General features: G+C 45.6%; 1 protein-coding gene across 4 annotated transcripts in view; it reads right to left on the minus strand.

Annotated features, from left to right (window-relative positions):
* Positions 1-14,748, minus strand: part of lrrc8c (leucine rich repeat containing 8 VRAC subunit C) — a 96,698-nt gene that overhangs the window by 70,069 nt on the left and 11,881 nt on the right. For 2 of the 4 annotated variants that reach the window (XM_063064684.1, XM_063064683.1), the window contains exons 1-3: positions 11,382-12,013; positions 1,786-1,879; positions 348-388 (exon numbers count right to left, since the gene is read on the minus strand). In XM_063064684.1, coding sequence (XP_062920754.1) covers positions 348-360 — 13 coding nt within the window. In that variant the 5' untranslated portion in view covers positions 361-388; positions 1,786-1,879; positions 11,382-12,013. Of the gene's footprint in view, positions 1-347; positions 389-1,785; positions 1,880-11,381; positions 12,014-14,748 lie in introns of those variants that run through there. The other 2 variants (XM_063064685.1, XM_063064686.1) reach the window with 2 other exon arrangements.

Below are 14,748 nucleotides of genomic sequence, written 5' to 3' on the forward strand. Positions count from 1 at the left end.
TCAAGGAGATTTTGATCATCTCCTCACGTTTACAGTCAAAGGGCTTTAATGCAGAGGCCTCTGCAGAACATTGAGGCCAAAGGGAGCAAACCCTGCAGAAACTAGCTCGAGATGTTCTTAGCCTGCTTCACTGAGTACCCAACACTCCATATTCCAGCCACGGTATTTCTTGGTGGCTTCATCCCCACCATTTTCAATCATTCATGACCATTCTTGATTAAAGGAAATGTCAGCATCCTTTCAGTATCTAGACTTTGCAGACATGTAACGCGAGTGATGCCCTTTTCCGAGTAATAGCTCCTGAACATTGCAGCATACACATTGCAAGAGGAATGGGAAGTACGCACGTGGGAACGACATCTAGCGGTTAGCCCATGCGGTTTCCAATCTGCCAAAAAGAAAATAAAAGCTCTTTTAAGAACAGAAATGAGAATAAATCCAAACAGGAGCCACAAGTGGTATAGAGTTGGAAATTCAGGCTTATTCATTGTAAATTTCAGGTAACAGGATTACAATGTGCTCCTAACAACAGTTCATTAATCCAAAAGAATTAAAAGTTAAAGCTACGATTGCTGTTAGGAAATGAATTTCCATCATTCTCATCTGGAAAAAGGTTCTTAAAATATCTTTGTTCACATTATGCTTTTTCACATGCTCATATGATCCACCCCTGTGATGAGAAGTGTTTGATGTCTCTGCACTTACTGGAGTTTAGAAGAATGGGGGGGGGGGGTGGTGGTTATCATTGAAACCTACCAAATATTGAAATGCCTAGACACAGCAGACGTGGAGAGGATGTTTCCAATAGTAGGGGAGTCAAGACGTTGGGTGAAGGTTGAGATGTTCTTGATTAATAAGGGCATCAAAAGTTAGGGGGAGAAGGCAGGAGAATGGAGTTGAGAGGGATAATAAATCAGCCATAATGGAACGGTGTAGCATACTCAATGTGCCATAAAATGTGCATTTAATGACATTGCTTTTTCACTACACTTCCAGTTTAGGAATTGTGAAACTCTTTTCAGAAGAAAACCTTGCTTAAGATATTCACTAATTTGGTTAAAAAGAATACTTCCAGGTTAAAAAAAAATTCTTACTCTTATTTGACACAACCTAATTCTAATTCATGATAAAATTTCGGTGCAAGTATTACTGTGGAGACAAGTTTCTATTCAAGGTAGTAGTGTGATTCCTTGAATTGAGTACAATGTTCTAAGGGGCTTTAGGGTGGATTCCCTTAATGGAGAATGAGTGTACATGGCTTTGTTTAATGTGGGGAGGCTAAACTGTGAGCAGACACCACAAGATCATTAACAGATCGGGATCAGGGTCCAGTGACATGGAATGCAAGATAACTTCACTGCTGTAGCCTCCTTCGCATACATTGCCATTGTGATGTGTCATCATCTTCTGCCAAATCCACCGCTGAGGTCTTGGTTGGATTGTTCTGTCTGGAACCTCTCCCGTGATCTTATCATCATCGGTGACCCTACCAGGAACTGACCTCCAGACAAAATCACTCTCATGATATCAGAAATACACAAACCTCTCCACCACCACGAGATGACGATCCTCGGAGAAGCTGTTCAGAGTAACCATGCAGGGAGTATGCTAAAGGACAGAAGCCAATGGCATTTGTTCATCTTAGGTGGTTTCCACCAATCAGCTGGACTTTGGTAGAACTACAAACCTTGTTGAAATGCCAGTTCCCAGCTGATTGTCCCAACTATCACAAATCCCCAGCCAGACCTCAATTTAAACACAACTTCTATCAATTTCCATACTTACCTACACAGAAAGTATTGCCTCTTTCAAGGAGGTGGTTTGTGACTTTATAAATTCTCTCCTTCTATAACTCCAGCATGAATAGAATTATCAAAACCTGCAAAATAATAATGCACAAGTTTTTCTATAAAACTGTTAGAGCAAAAATAAACTACTCCATAAAATACCCTTTGACATTTTAACACATCTTTTCTTGGCTCAAAAACATCTCAGACGGAGAAGAATTACATATATGTTGTCAATGTACACTCCAAGTCAGCACATTGCTACTTGATCACTGGATCATGCATTTAACCCATTGAAACTGTCTGATTCTCGGAAAGATTTCTCCATTTAGTCATACCCCCAAAGGCCTGCACAATTTCCCTTCATTATAAACCATTTTCCTTTAGATTCTGATTGTACCTCCATTTTCTGGATAATTTCAGATTCCATCCCCCTCAAACCTCCCTAATCGAATTTTTTTGGGAGGTAATAAATCTGATCTCAGCTCTTTTGAAACTTTCAAATAGATTAGGATTAGTTTTATTTGTCTCACGTAGACTGAAACATACAGTTTGTGTCAATGACCATCACAGTCTAAGGATGTGCTGGGGGCAGCTATGCTTCTGGCACCAACATATGTGTGCAGCAGGATGTTGGAGATCTTTTACCAGTCTGTTGCAGTGACTGCACCTTCTTTGTGGATTTACCTTTACATTGATGCTGGTGATGCAAAAAGACTAAATAAACTCATCAGGAAGACTAGATCTGTCCTTGGCTACAACCCGGACTCTTTTGAGTTTGTGGTGGAGAGGAGGTCACTAAACAAGCTGTTATCCATTATGGACAACCTGGCACATTCTCTCCATGACCTACTGAATAAGCAGCGGAGCACCCTTTCAAACAGACTCACTCAGCTCCACTGTCACAAGGATCTTACAAGAAATCTTTCCTACCAAATGCAATAAGCATATACAACAGTTCATTTCTATGCAACAAGAGAACTCACACACAACAGTCTCTGTTTTATTATTTTGTAGATCATTATTGCACATTATTCTGTACTTTATTGTTAGTTAAGTCTTCACACTGCTGACTGTTGCTGCTGTAACAAAAGAATTTCCCATTGGGATCTATAAAGTACTCACTATTATTATATCATGCCGACTACTCACTGACCCTTATTTTTAATGTGGGAGAAAGAAACCCATGCGGTCATGGGGAAAACACACAAACAGCGGTGAGAATTGAACCTCAATCGCTGACGCTGTAAGTTGTTACTGTGCTCCCCTCATTCCCGGACACTGCAATACTGCACCGATGTGTGAAGTCAACGGAGCAAGCCCCTATTCCAGCTCTCTGGTTCCAAAAATCTATGTAATATATGTTCCCCGACAAGGATCATATCAGATAGTGAATTATTAACAACTGAAAAGCAAATTTGCTATCAAAGTTTTTCATCAGAATTTTAAACATCTCAGCCAAACCTCCCCTTGATCTTTTCTACCTTATCGAGAAAAAATTTGGTTCTGCTCTGTGACATACTAATAAATCTCCGCAGTTCTCTCCCTTATATGTTGAAAGCTCGAACTGAGCGCATTACTCCAGCTTAATTGTTTCTAGGGTTTGTCATACAGTCAGTGCCCACTTTATTAGGTATACCTGTATAAAAAGCACACAGACATGGACAAGAGGTTCGTTGTTCATCTCAAACATCAGAACGGGGAAGAAATGTGATCTAAGTGACTTTGACCGTGGAATGATTGTTGGCGCAAGGCAGCGCGATTTGAGTATCTCAGAAACTGCCAATCTCCTGGGATTTTCACACACAACAGTCTTAATTTAAGAGTTTACAGAGAATGGTGCAAAAGAAATGTCATCCGGTGATATGCAGTTCTGTTACTGTTAGATCTTAAACACAGATTTTTTTTCCAGCTATTTAGCTAAGGTGGGTACTTACACCAGCACAATAAACACATTCTTACTCTAGTTCAGTCAGGGATGATACATAATCATACTTGGCAGGGTTGATCTAGCAAGCTTGAAGCTGAACCCACTCTCCAAGGGAGTGACCACCACAGCTCGGCAGTATGAATTTTGGCTGATCCCGTAATTGACGACAAAGTCTCCAGAGAGTAGAAGATTAGAGGTAATTCAAGTTGAGCTTATGCTCCTTTCTAATTATCAGTTTCATATCCCACATCTAGATAAGAGGCATAGATCGAGTGGACAGCCAGGGACTTTTTCCTAAGGCAGAAATGGTTAAAACAAGAGGCATAATTTTGAGGTGATTAGAGTATACAGTAGGGAGAATGTCAGATGTTCTTTACACAGAGAGGTGAAAGGAGGGAAGTTTAGGGGGCAAACAACAGGAATTCTGCAGATGCTGGAAATTCAAGCAACACACATAAAAGTTGCTGGTGAACGCAGCAGGCCAGGCAGCATCTCTAGGAAGAGGTATAGTCGACGTTTCAGGCCAAGACCCTTCGTCAGGACTAACTGAAGGAAGAGTGAGTAAGGGATTTGAAAGTTGGAGGGGGAAGGGGAGATCCAAAATGATAGGAGAAGACAGGAGGGGGAGGGATGGAGCCAAGAGCTGGACAGGTGATTGGCAAAAGGGATGCGAGAGGATCATGGGACAAGGAGGTCCGGGAAGAAAGACAAGGTGGGCAAGGGGTATATTCAGAGGGACAGAGGGAGAAAAAGGAGAGTGAGAGAAAGAATGTGTGTATAAAAATAAGTAACAGATGGGGTACGAGGGGGAGGTGGGGCATTAGCGGAAGTTAGAGAAGTCGATGTTCATGCCATCAGGTTGGAGGCTACCCAGACGGAATATAAGGTGTTGTTCCTCCAACCTGAGTGTGGCTTCATCTTTACAGTAGAGGAGGCCGTGGATAGACATGTCAGAATGGGAATGGGAATGGGATGTGGAATTAAAATATGTGGCCACTGGGAGATCCTGCTTTCTCTGGTGGGCAGAGCGTAGGTGTTCAGCAAAGCGGTCTCCCAGTCTGCGTCGGGTCTCGCCAATATATAGAAGGTCACATCGGGAGCACTTGTCGCAGTATATCACCCCAGCCGACTCACAGGTGAAGTGTTGCCTCACCTGGAAGGACTGTTTGGGGCCCTGAATGGTGGTAAGGGAGGAAGTGTAAGGGCATGTGTAGCACTTGTTCCGCTTACACGGATAAGTGCCAGGAGGGAGATCAGTGGGGAGGGATGGGGGGGGACCAATGGACAAGGGAGTTGTGTAGGGAGCAATCCCTGCGGAATGCAGAGGGAGGGGAGGGAAAGATGTGCTTAATGGTGGGATCCCGTTGGAGGTGGCGGCAGAAGTCACCATATTACCACCCCACCAGCTTCCGGGTCCAACATATTATTCTCCGTACTTGCAAAAACGCCATCCCCTTCTCGCAATTCCTCCGTCTCCGCCGCATCTGCTCTCAGGATGAGGCTTTTCATTCTAGGACGAGGGAGATGTCTTCCTTTTTTAAAGAAAGGGGCTTCCCTTCCTCCACTATCAACTCTGCTCTTAAACGCATCTCCCCCATTTCACGTACATCTGCTCTCACTCCATCCTCCCACCACCCCACTAGGAATAGGGTTCCCCTGGTCCTCACCTACCACCCCACCAGCCTCCGGGTCCAACATATTATTCTCTGTAACTTCCGTCACCTCCAACGGGATCCCACCACTAAGCACATCTTTCCCTAACCCCGCCCCCCCTGCATTCCGCAGGGATCGCTCCCTACACAACTCCCTTGTCCATTCGTCCCCCCCATCCCTCCCCACTGATCTCCCTCCTGGCACTTATCCGTGTAAGCGGAACAAGTGCTACACATGCCCTTACACTTCCTCCCTTACCACCATTCAGGGCCCCAAACAGTCCTTCCAGGTGAGGCATCACTTCACCTGTGAGTCGGTTGGGGTGATATACTGTGTCCGGTGCTCCCGATGTGGCCTTTTATATATTGGCGAGACCCGACGCAGACTGAGAGACCGCTTTGCTGAACACCTACGCTCTGTCCGCCAGAGAAAGCAGGATCTCCCAGTGGCCATACATTTTAATTCCACATCCCATTCCCATTCTGACATGTCTATCCACGGCCTCCTCTACTGTAAAGATGAAGCCGCACTCAGGTTGGAGGAACAACACCTTATATGCAGCCTGGGTAGCCTCCAACCTGATGGCATGAACATCGACTTCTCTAACTTCCGCTAATGCCCCACCTCCCCCTCGTACCCCATCAGTTACTTACTTTTATACACACATTCTTTCTCTCACTGTCCTTTTCCTCCCTCTGTCCCTCTGAATATACCCCTTGCCCATCCTCTGGGTTCCCCCCCCACTGTCTTTCTTCCCGGACCTCCTGTCCCATGATCCTCTCGCATCCCTTTTGCCAATCACCTGTCCAGCTCTTGGCTCCATCCCTCCCCCTCCTGTCTTCTCCTATCATTTTGGATCTCCCCCTCCCCCTCCAACTTTCAAATCCCTTACTCGTTAGTCCTGACGAAGGGTCTCGGCCTGAAACGTCGACTGCACCTCTTCCTGAAGTTTAGTGGGGATGTCTTTAAATATAGAGCACTGGGTGCAGGGACTGCCCGGCCAGGGGTGGTGGTAGAACCTCTTAGGTAGACACATGGATGATAGGAAAAATGGAGGGCAATGTAGAAGGGAAAGGTTAGGTTGACTTTAGAGTAGGTTTCACGGTCGGCACAACACCGTAAGCTGAAGGGCCTGTACTCTGCTGTAATGTTCATTGTTCTATCCCTCCCATCACATACTCACTTCCACCATACAGGTTTCAGATGGGTACATGCACACCCCATGCTTCCTCTCCACTCTCACCATGACCCTCATAGAGTCATAAAGCATCACAGCACAGAAATAAGCCCTTCATCCCATCTAGTCTATGCCGTACTAGTCCCATTGGCCTGCACCTGGACCGTAGACCTCCATACCTCTCCCATTCATAAGTTATCAAAACTTCTCCTAAATGTTGCAAATGAACCCTCATCTACCCTGTCCGTTAGCAGCTCATTCCACACTCTCACCACCCTCTGAGTGAAGAAATTCCCCCTCTGGTTCCCTCATATATTTCACCTTTCACCCCTAACCTATGACATCTAGTTCTCATCTCACCCAACCTCAGTGTTAAAAGCCTACTTACATTTACCCTTTCTATATCCCTCATTATTTTGCGTTACTGTCCCTCTCCACACCTAGTGGCGCATTGGGCAGCAGCTTTGCCCTTTCTTATAGTCATAGTCATAGTCATACTTTATCGATCCCGAGGGAAATTGGGTTTCGTTACAGTTGCCGCAACCAAGAATAGAGTATAAATATAGCAATTCTTCAGCATCGGTCTGCTTTTTACGAGACTAAGTGGCTAGATCGATGCTCCACTCAGCCCAGGTGGAGAGTGTGCAAGGAGCCAGCTGGATTCGAACCTGACACCACTCGCTTCGAGATCCAGTGCAGATGCCACTATACCATCGGCTGGTATAATCTTGTACACCTCTATCAAGTCTCCCTCATTCTCTTACAATCCAGGGAATAAAATCTTAACCTATTGAACCATTCCCTATAGCTCATGTCCTCGAGTCCTGGCAATATCTTTGTAAATTCTCTCTGCATTCTTTCAATCTTATTGTTATTTTTCCTCTAGGTCTTTCATGTCTTTCTCCTATCAGAGACCCCTGATGATTTGCTGATGTTTTTTTGAGGACACTGACTGTGTATGTCTGTCCAGTTCATCTGACTGTCCTTACACAGCACTGGATGCTTTTAGAGATGTGACTTACATGAAAAGTGCGGACCCAGGACCAGGCCACAGGGAAGGGACAACTTGATTGCCAGCTCTTGCAAAGCTTCTGCTTCACTTTCCCACCTGCGCCGACACGCAACACACCAGCAACTCACCAGGTCAGGCAGCATTTAATTAGTCATAGTCATACTTTATTGATCCCGAGGGAAATTGGTTTCCGTTACAGTTGCACCAACCAAGAATAGAGTATAAATAAAGCAATATAAATCCATAAATAATTAAATAGTAATATGTAAATTCCAGGAAATAAGTCCTGGACCAGCCTATTGGCTCAGGGTGTCTGACCCTCCAAGGGAGGAGTTGTAAAGTTTGATGGCCACAGGCAGGAATGACTTCCTATGATGCTCAGTGTTGCATCTCGCTGGAATGAGTCTCTGGCTGAATGTACTCCTGTGCCCAACCGGTCCATTATGTAGTGGATGGGAGACATTGTCTAAGATGGCATGCAACTTGGACAGCATCCTTGAGGAGGATGGACAGCCAGCACCCTTTTCCCTTTTCCCAGAGTGGCAATGGCTAATACCACAGGACATCATTTTAAGGCGAGTGGAGGAAAGTTTAGGGGAGATGCCAGAGGTGGATTTTTTTATATACACATCCTCGAGTGTCTAGAATGCACTGCTGAGGGTGGTGGTAGAGGCGGATACGATAGGGACATTTAAAAGGCTCTTAGGTAGGCATATGGATGAAAGAAAAGCGGAGGGATATGGGCTAAGTAGGGGATTGATTGTAGAGTAAGTTAAGGGTTGACATAAGATTGTGGGCTGAAGGACCCATACTGTTCTATGTTCTGTACATTTCCCCAGCTGCTGCCACATCAAAAGTTCAGTCTCTCAGAATCAGGCCAATTCCTTCCTGTCCTAAGTTCATTGGCCCTTTAAATACCTCTGGCATAAGGATTCTTCCTGTTGTGTAGACCTGTTTTCGCACCCACACTCCACAGTGTGTACAAGTTTGTTAGGGCAGGTGCCATTGCATGATTACTGACATCAGCACTGACCGTACAGAAAGGTGCACTGTCATGGGGTGTTTCAATATGTAAGTGGCATGCTGGTTAATTCTGTGAAAATATTGGGTCTTTACACATTGGAGTTTCTGTGCAACACACACAAAATGCTGGAGGAACTCAGCAGGTCAGGCAGCATCCATGGAAAGGAATAAACAGGGGACGTTTCAGGCCAAGACCCTTCAGTAGGATGTAGAGGAAAGGGGAAGAAGCCAGAATAAGCTGGCGGGGTGGGGAAGGAGTACAAATGGGAAGAAAGGGAACGAGGAGGCTCACCATGCAGAAGGAGGTGAGAAGTGAATGGGTGATAGAGGAGCCAGAAGGGGAATGGAAAAGGTGGGGGGGGGGTGGTGAGAAATTACTGAAATTTGGTGCAATTGATGTTCCTGCCACCGGACAGAATCCGAGGTGTTGCTCCGCCAGCTTGCGAGTGGCCCATCATGGCAGTAGTGGAGGCCATGGACTGACGAATCGGATTGGGAAGGCAAACTGAAATGGGTGGCCATCGGGAAATCCTGCCTTTTGTGGCGGGTGGGGTTCCCTCTTCCTCCTATCACCTCCCAGCTTGCCACTTCATTCCCCCCCCCCACTCACCTGGTTCTACCTATCACTCGCTGGCTTGTATCTCTTCCCTTCCCCTCCCCACACCTTCTTATCTGGCTTCTCCCCACTTTCTTTCCAGTCCCAAAGAACAGTCTCAGCCCAAACGATCAACTGTTTATTCCTCTCCATAGATGCTGCCCGACTTGCTGAGTGCCGCCAGAATTTTGGGTCCTTTGCTCTGGATTTCCATCATCTGCAGAATCTCTAGTGTTTATGGTTTGGAATTTCTCAGCCTAATAGGGTAAGACTCAGTCTGTCCAAGCAGTTACGTACACACACATAGAAACAAAGCTGAACGAATGGAGGACCTGAGTTATCAGGGAAGATTGAATAGGTCAGGAATTTATTCCGTGGAACATAAAGGATTGAGGGGAGATGTGATCGAGGTATATAGAATTATGAGGGGTCTGAATAGGGTAACTGGAAGCAGGCTTTTTTTTCACTGAGGTTGGGTGGGACTACAACCAGAGATCACAGGTAAAAGATAAAAGGTGAAAAGTTTAAGGGGAACATGAGGGGAAACTTCTTCACTTAGAGAGTCGCAAGAATGTGGAACTAACTGCATGTGAGCTCGATATCGTTGTTAAAGAGAAGTTTAGGTCAGTACATCAGTCCGGCTGGAGGGTCTCGGTTCGAAACGGCTGAGTTCCTCCAGCATTTTGTGTGTGTGTGTGTGTGTGTTGCTTGGATTTCCAGCATCTGCAGATTTTCTCTTGTTTGTGATTAGATCGGTACACGGACGGTCGGGGAATGGAGGGCTATAGTCCGGTAGCAGGTCGATGCGAGTAGGCAGTTTACATGGCTTGGCACAGCCTAGATGGGCCAAAGGGCCAGTTTCTGCGCTGTACTTTGCCATGACTCTGTACTGGATGTAGTTAGTGGGCTACCAGCAGAAACCTTGTCTTTCTTTCTCCACATATGCTGTCTGACCCACCAGTGCGTGCATTAGATTGAAACACAAACTCCAGGGAAATGTTATGAACTAGGGGAGGTGCAATGCTGCAAGTCGTGACGCACTACCTCGCAAATTTTCCTTAATTAATCAGCAATCAGCAAGGAATCTGGAAACCCCCGGCTTTAAATTCGGTCTCACACAAAGCTACATAATGATGCCACATTCGACCCATTTCCACCAAGTAAATTGTTTATGAAGTCTTGGTCAGGTGTTTCCTGCGTTTGTCCATCCAGACCAACATCCTGCTGCATCAGAAAATGTTAAGACGAACTGAAGCAGAGTTGCGTAGCTGATTCACCGCTGTTTGAGCGACGTGTTACCGCCATCCGGCCCCAAACAACACACCGGGAGTTCCCTCACACTATAACGTCAAATACCGGCGTGTGGCATTGACAGGCCGATGAGACGCTCGGGCCTCTCCCCTTCCCATCTTAAGAACAGAATTATTCCCATTTCCAATCTTGCTAACAAAACATTTTCCAAGTGACACCTTCTCAAGCCACATGCGATAACGGGGAGCTACAGGCTGTCTCGAACCGCAATTTTTCTATTGTGTTATTTATACCTTAATTCATTACATCTTCGCAACCTTAATCTTAACCTTAACCTTAACCCACCCAGACACCTTTTAATTCCGCTACATATACTTGGCACGAGTCGCCCCATACAAATGCATACTCTCTATGCAGCCGCGTGTACAAAGAGAGAGGCAGATTTAACCCCACCCTCAGAGCCGTCTCTACTGTCTGCTGCAGAAACCCAGTCAGGTAAAGTCAACAGGCGGTTCGACTCCGATTAGAAACTGGCATTAGTCGGGATGGCAGAGATTAATGATAACTTTCTGTTAATACCCACTGAACTGACAAGACATAGATCGCTCCGACCCTTCCAAAAAAAAAGCACCAGCCTCCAAACAAAACCCGTCGTGTCTCGTTTTCCTTAGCCCAGCGAGAGAGGACGAAATGCCGACTGTTGTGCAACGTTAGGGGCATCGGCAATTCACACAAAAAGCCACAGGAACTCAGCATTTTGTGCGTGTTGCTTCGATTTCCAGCATCTGCAGGTTTTCTCTCGTTTGTGCTTGGGCCTCGGTAATATACAGGTCTGATACGCAAGTAAATGACTCGGTGCTGAATGAAGAAGCTGGGCGCTTTTCTGTAGTAGCCCCCACTCCTCTCCACCCCCTCCCTTCCACGACAGAGCACGTTTAATATTAATAACTTACATTAGGAGACATCGGCTAGCAATGAGAGCGTTTGAGTCCACAGCATGTGTACCGTTTTACATGAGGCAAACGCCCAAAGATTCCCAGCACTTTAAAATAAAACCGGAGCTGTTCATCCCGAAGAGGCAGACAATCCGGGTCTTTCCTGGCCTTAATTCTAAAAAAGAGATATTCCCTTGGTCGCAGAAGTCACGTTGCATGTTTCACATTTTTCACCTTTTCCTTCAGGGAATGAGGAGTCACCATTCAATCCAAGTGGGACTGGGGGTGCTGGTTAGCGGTGGCTAGTGTCTTCTTCAGCTACTGCCCGCAGGGCGCACCGGCTAGCATCCCTCTTCATGCAGACCACAACCATTGCCTCGCTGCAGCGCGGAACACCACTCCCCCCGGCTAGAATGACACATCTGGCTGCTTTAGCTTCGCATCTACACGGTGCTACAGTCTATTCTCCAGGAAAAAGGACGGGTCTCTCCTCCTTCCGGGTCTACGGAGCGTTCAGCCAGATCTCCGCGCTTAAGAGTTAATCAGGAAGGAGGGGGGAGGGGAACGACGAACACCACCTTCGCTGCACTGAGTGGGAGACGGTGGGTGAGGAACCTCTGCGTCATGTGACCCCGGCCCCGCCCCTCCCGGCGCCCATGTGCACCGGAGGTGGGAGTCAGCCGAGCTGAGGCGGGCTTGCTGGGTATCTCGGGCAATCGGCGTTAGGGTGGAGGACGCATTGGGTGTCTGTGCTGTACCAGCTCCTAGTCAGACAGCAACAACGCGATTATTTCTGGATTGGTGTGTCCTGTTGCGGAATAGAAGGGGGCTTTTCAACTGTGCACGGAACGATACAAACTGCAGAAAATCTTGGGCAAGCGTTTGGGTTATTGACCTATTTAGAAAATATACTCCCAGATTGGACCATCTTGGAGAGGTCACCCAATGCAGTGGATTTCCCATCTCCCTCCCCGGTTTCTCGTAGGACAAACTGTATTTTTAAACCTTCTCTCTAGATACAAAGGAACGAGAAACGGATTGCGAGAGACTGGATGCTGGAGTTGTTTGCTTGCCCGCACTCCACTCTCTGTAACACTTTATTCCGCACTCTATTATTGTTTTCTCCTGTACAACGTCAGTGCTTTGTTGTAATGAAATGACCTGTATGGATGGCGTGCAAAACAAAGATTTCCCACTGTACTAGTGACAAGACCATTAGACGGTAAGACATAGGAAGAGAATCGTGGCATTTGGCCCATCCAATCTGCTCCTCTGTTCAATCATGGCTGATTTATTTTCCCTCTTAGCCCCATTTTTCCTGCCTTCTCACCCTTACTAATCAAGAACTTGGCTTCCATAAGCATCTCAACCCGCCCTCCGGCTACAGAAATGGCACCTCATCTCCGTTCTAAAGAGATATACTTGTATTCTGAGGCTGGGCCCTCTGGCCCTAGGCTCTCCCACTATCGGAAACATCCTCTTCACACCCACTGTATCTAGGCCTCGCAATATTTGGTAGGGCAATAAAAAAAAACAATGTACCAAACAGAAACAATAAACAAAGTGCCAGAGGAAGGTCAGGTAGCAAGCATCTGTGGAGGCAAATGAACAGTTGGCATTGCAGACTGAGACCCGTCATCTGGACTGGCAGACTGCCTCCAGCAGTTTTGTTATTTTGTTATTGAAGGAATGAGAAATACTGCAATAATGAGCAACATCTGGCCAATTAATATTTATATATTTGTAATTTATAGTAACTTTATATCTTTGCACTGGTCTGCTGCTGCAAAGCCGCAAACTTCACATCATATAAGTCAGTGATAACAAACCTGATTGTCATTAATCTGCTGTACATCTCTCTCTACTTCTGAGTGTTAGACTAGACTCTTTCTTGTTGAAAATGGTTGTTATCCAGCACTTCATAGAATAAGCAAAGTTTTGGATCGAGAGCCTTCACCAGGGCAGGAAAGGAAGTGGGGATAAGCCAGCATAAGAAGGTAGTGGGAGAGGAAGATCCACCTGACAAGTGGTAGGTGAGACCAGGTGAGGAGAAAGGTGGGCTTCCCTTTTTCCCATGGTCCACTCTCCTATCAGGTTCCTTCTTCAGCCCTTTGCCTCTTCCACCTATCACGTCCTAGCTTCTCACTTCATCCCCCTCCCCCACCCACCTACCTTCCTCTTCACCTGGCTTCACCTATCACTTTTTATCTTGTACTCCTTCCCCTCCCTTCACTTTCCTAATCTGGCTTCTCCCCCCTTCCTTTTCAGTCCTGATGAAGGGTCTCAGTCTGAAACGTCAACTGTTTATTCCCCTCCGTAGAAGCAACCTGACCTGCTGAATTCCTTCAGCATTTTGTGTGTGTGTGTGTGTGTGTGTGTGTGTGTGTGTGTTACTTTGGATTTCCAGCATCTGCAACATCTCTTATGCTTAAACTTATGTTTTTACTCCATGTAACTTTAATCCAATTCCCAGATATCAGTATCTCATAAAAATTATTATTAGCAATGAAATGTTTTATCTGAAACATTAGAACTATTTTTCCTGAGATTCTGCCTGATCTATTAAGAATTCCCAGCATTGTATAATTTTACAGCTTTAATTAGCTTTTTTTTTCTAATAAACTCCATCTGTGAGAATTAACAGTTGCAAAATATGCATTATCTTAAAAGGAGCACTTCATACGGAATGCTTTGAGCAACACACACTGGAGGTACTCAGCAGGTTGGGCAGCATCGATGGAGGAGAATAAGTTGATGTTTCCAGCCGAGATCCTTCATCAGGACCTGAAAAGAAGGGAGAAGAAGCCAGAATAAGAGGGTAGGAGGTGGAGATGGAGTACAAACTAGCAGGTGATAAATGAAGCCAGGTGAGGGGATTGGTGGGATGAAGGAAAAAGCTGTGAGATGATAGGTGGAAGTGGCAAAGGAGTAAAGAAGGAATCTGATAGGAGAGGACAGTGGATGATGGAAGAAAGGGAAGGAGGAGTGGCACTAGTGGCAACTGATGGGTAGGTGAGTTAAAGAGAAGGGTTGAGAATGAATGGAAAAATGGCACAAATATGGCTAACGAGAGAGGATAAGGCTAAAATAAAAGCAAAAGAGATGGTGTACAAGGAAGCAAAAATTAGTAGGAAAACTGGGGACTGGACGACTTTTAAAAACTTACAGAAGGAAACTAAGAAAGTCATTAGGAAAGAAAAGATGAATTACGAAAGGAAGTTGGCAATTAACATTAAAAAGGACACTAAGTTTTTTTTAAATAAATGAAGAGTGAAAGATTGACACGGGTAGATATAGGACTGATTGAAAATGATGCTGGAGAAATTATAATGGGTAACAAAGAGATGGCAGAGGAACTAAATGAGTATTTTGCATCAGTCTTCAC

The sequence above is a fragment of the Mobula hypostoma genome, chromosome 12 (assembly GCF_963921235.1).
Source record: "Mobula hypostoma chromosome 12, sMobHyp1.1, whole genome shotgun sequence".
Taxonomy (NCBI): Eukaryota; Metazoa; Chordata; class Chondrichthyes; order Myliobatiformes; family Myliobatidae; genus Mobula; species Mobula hypostoma.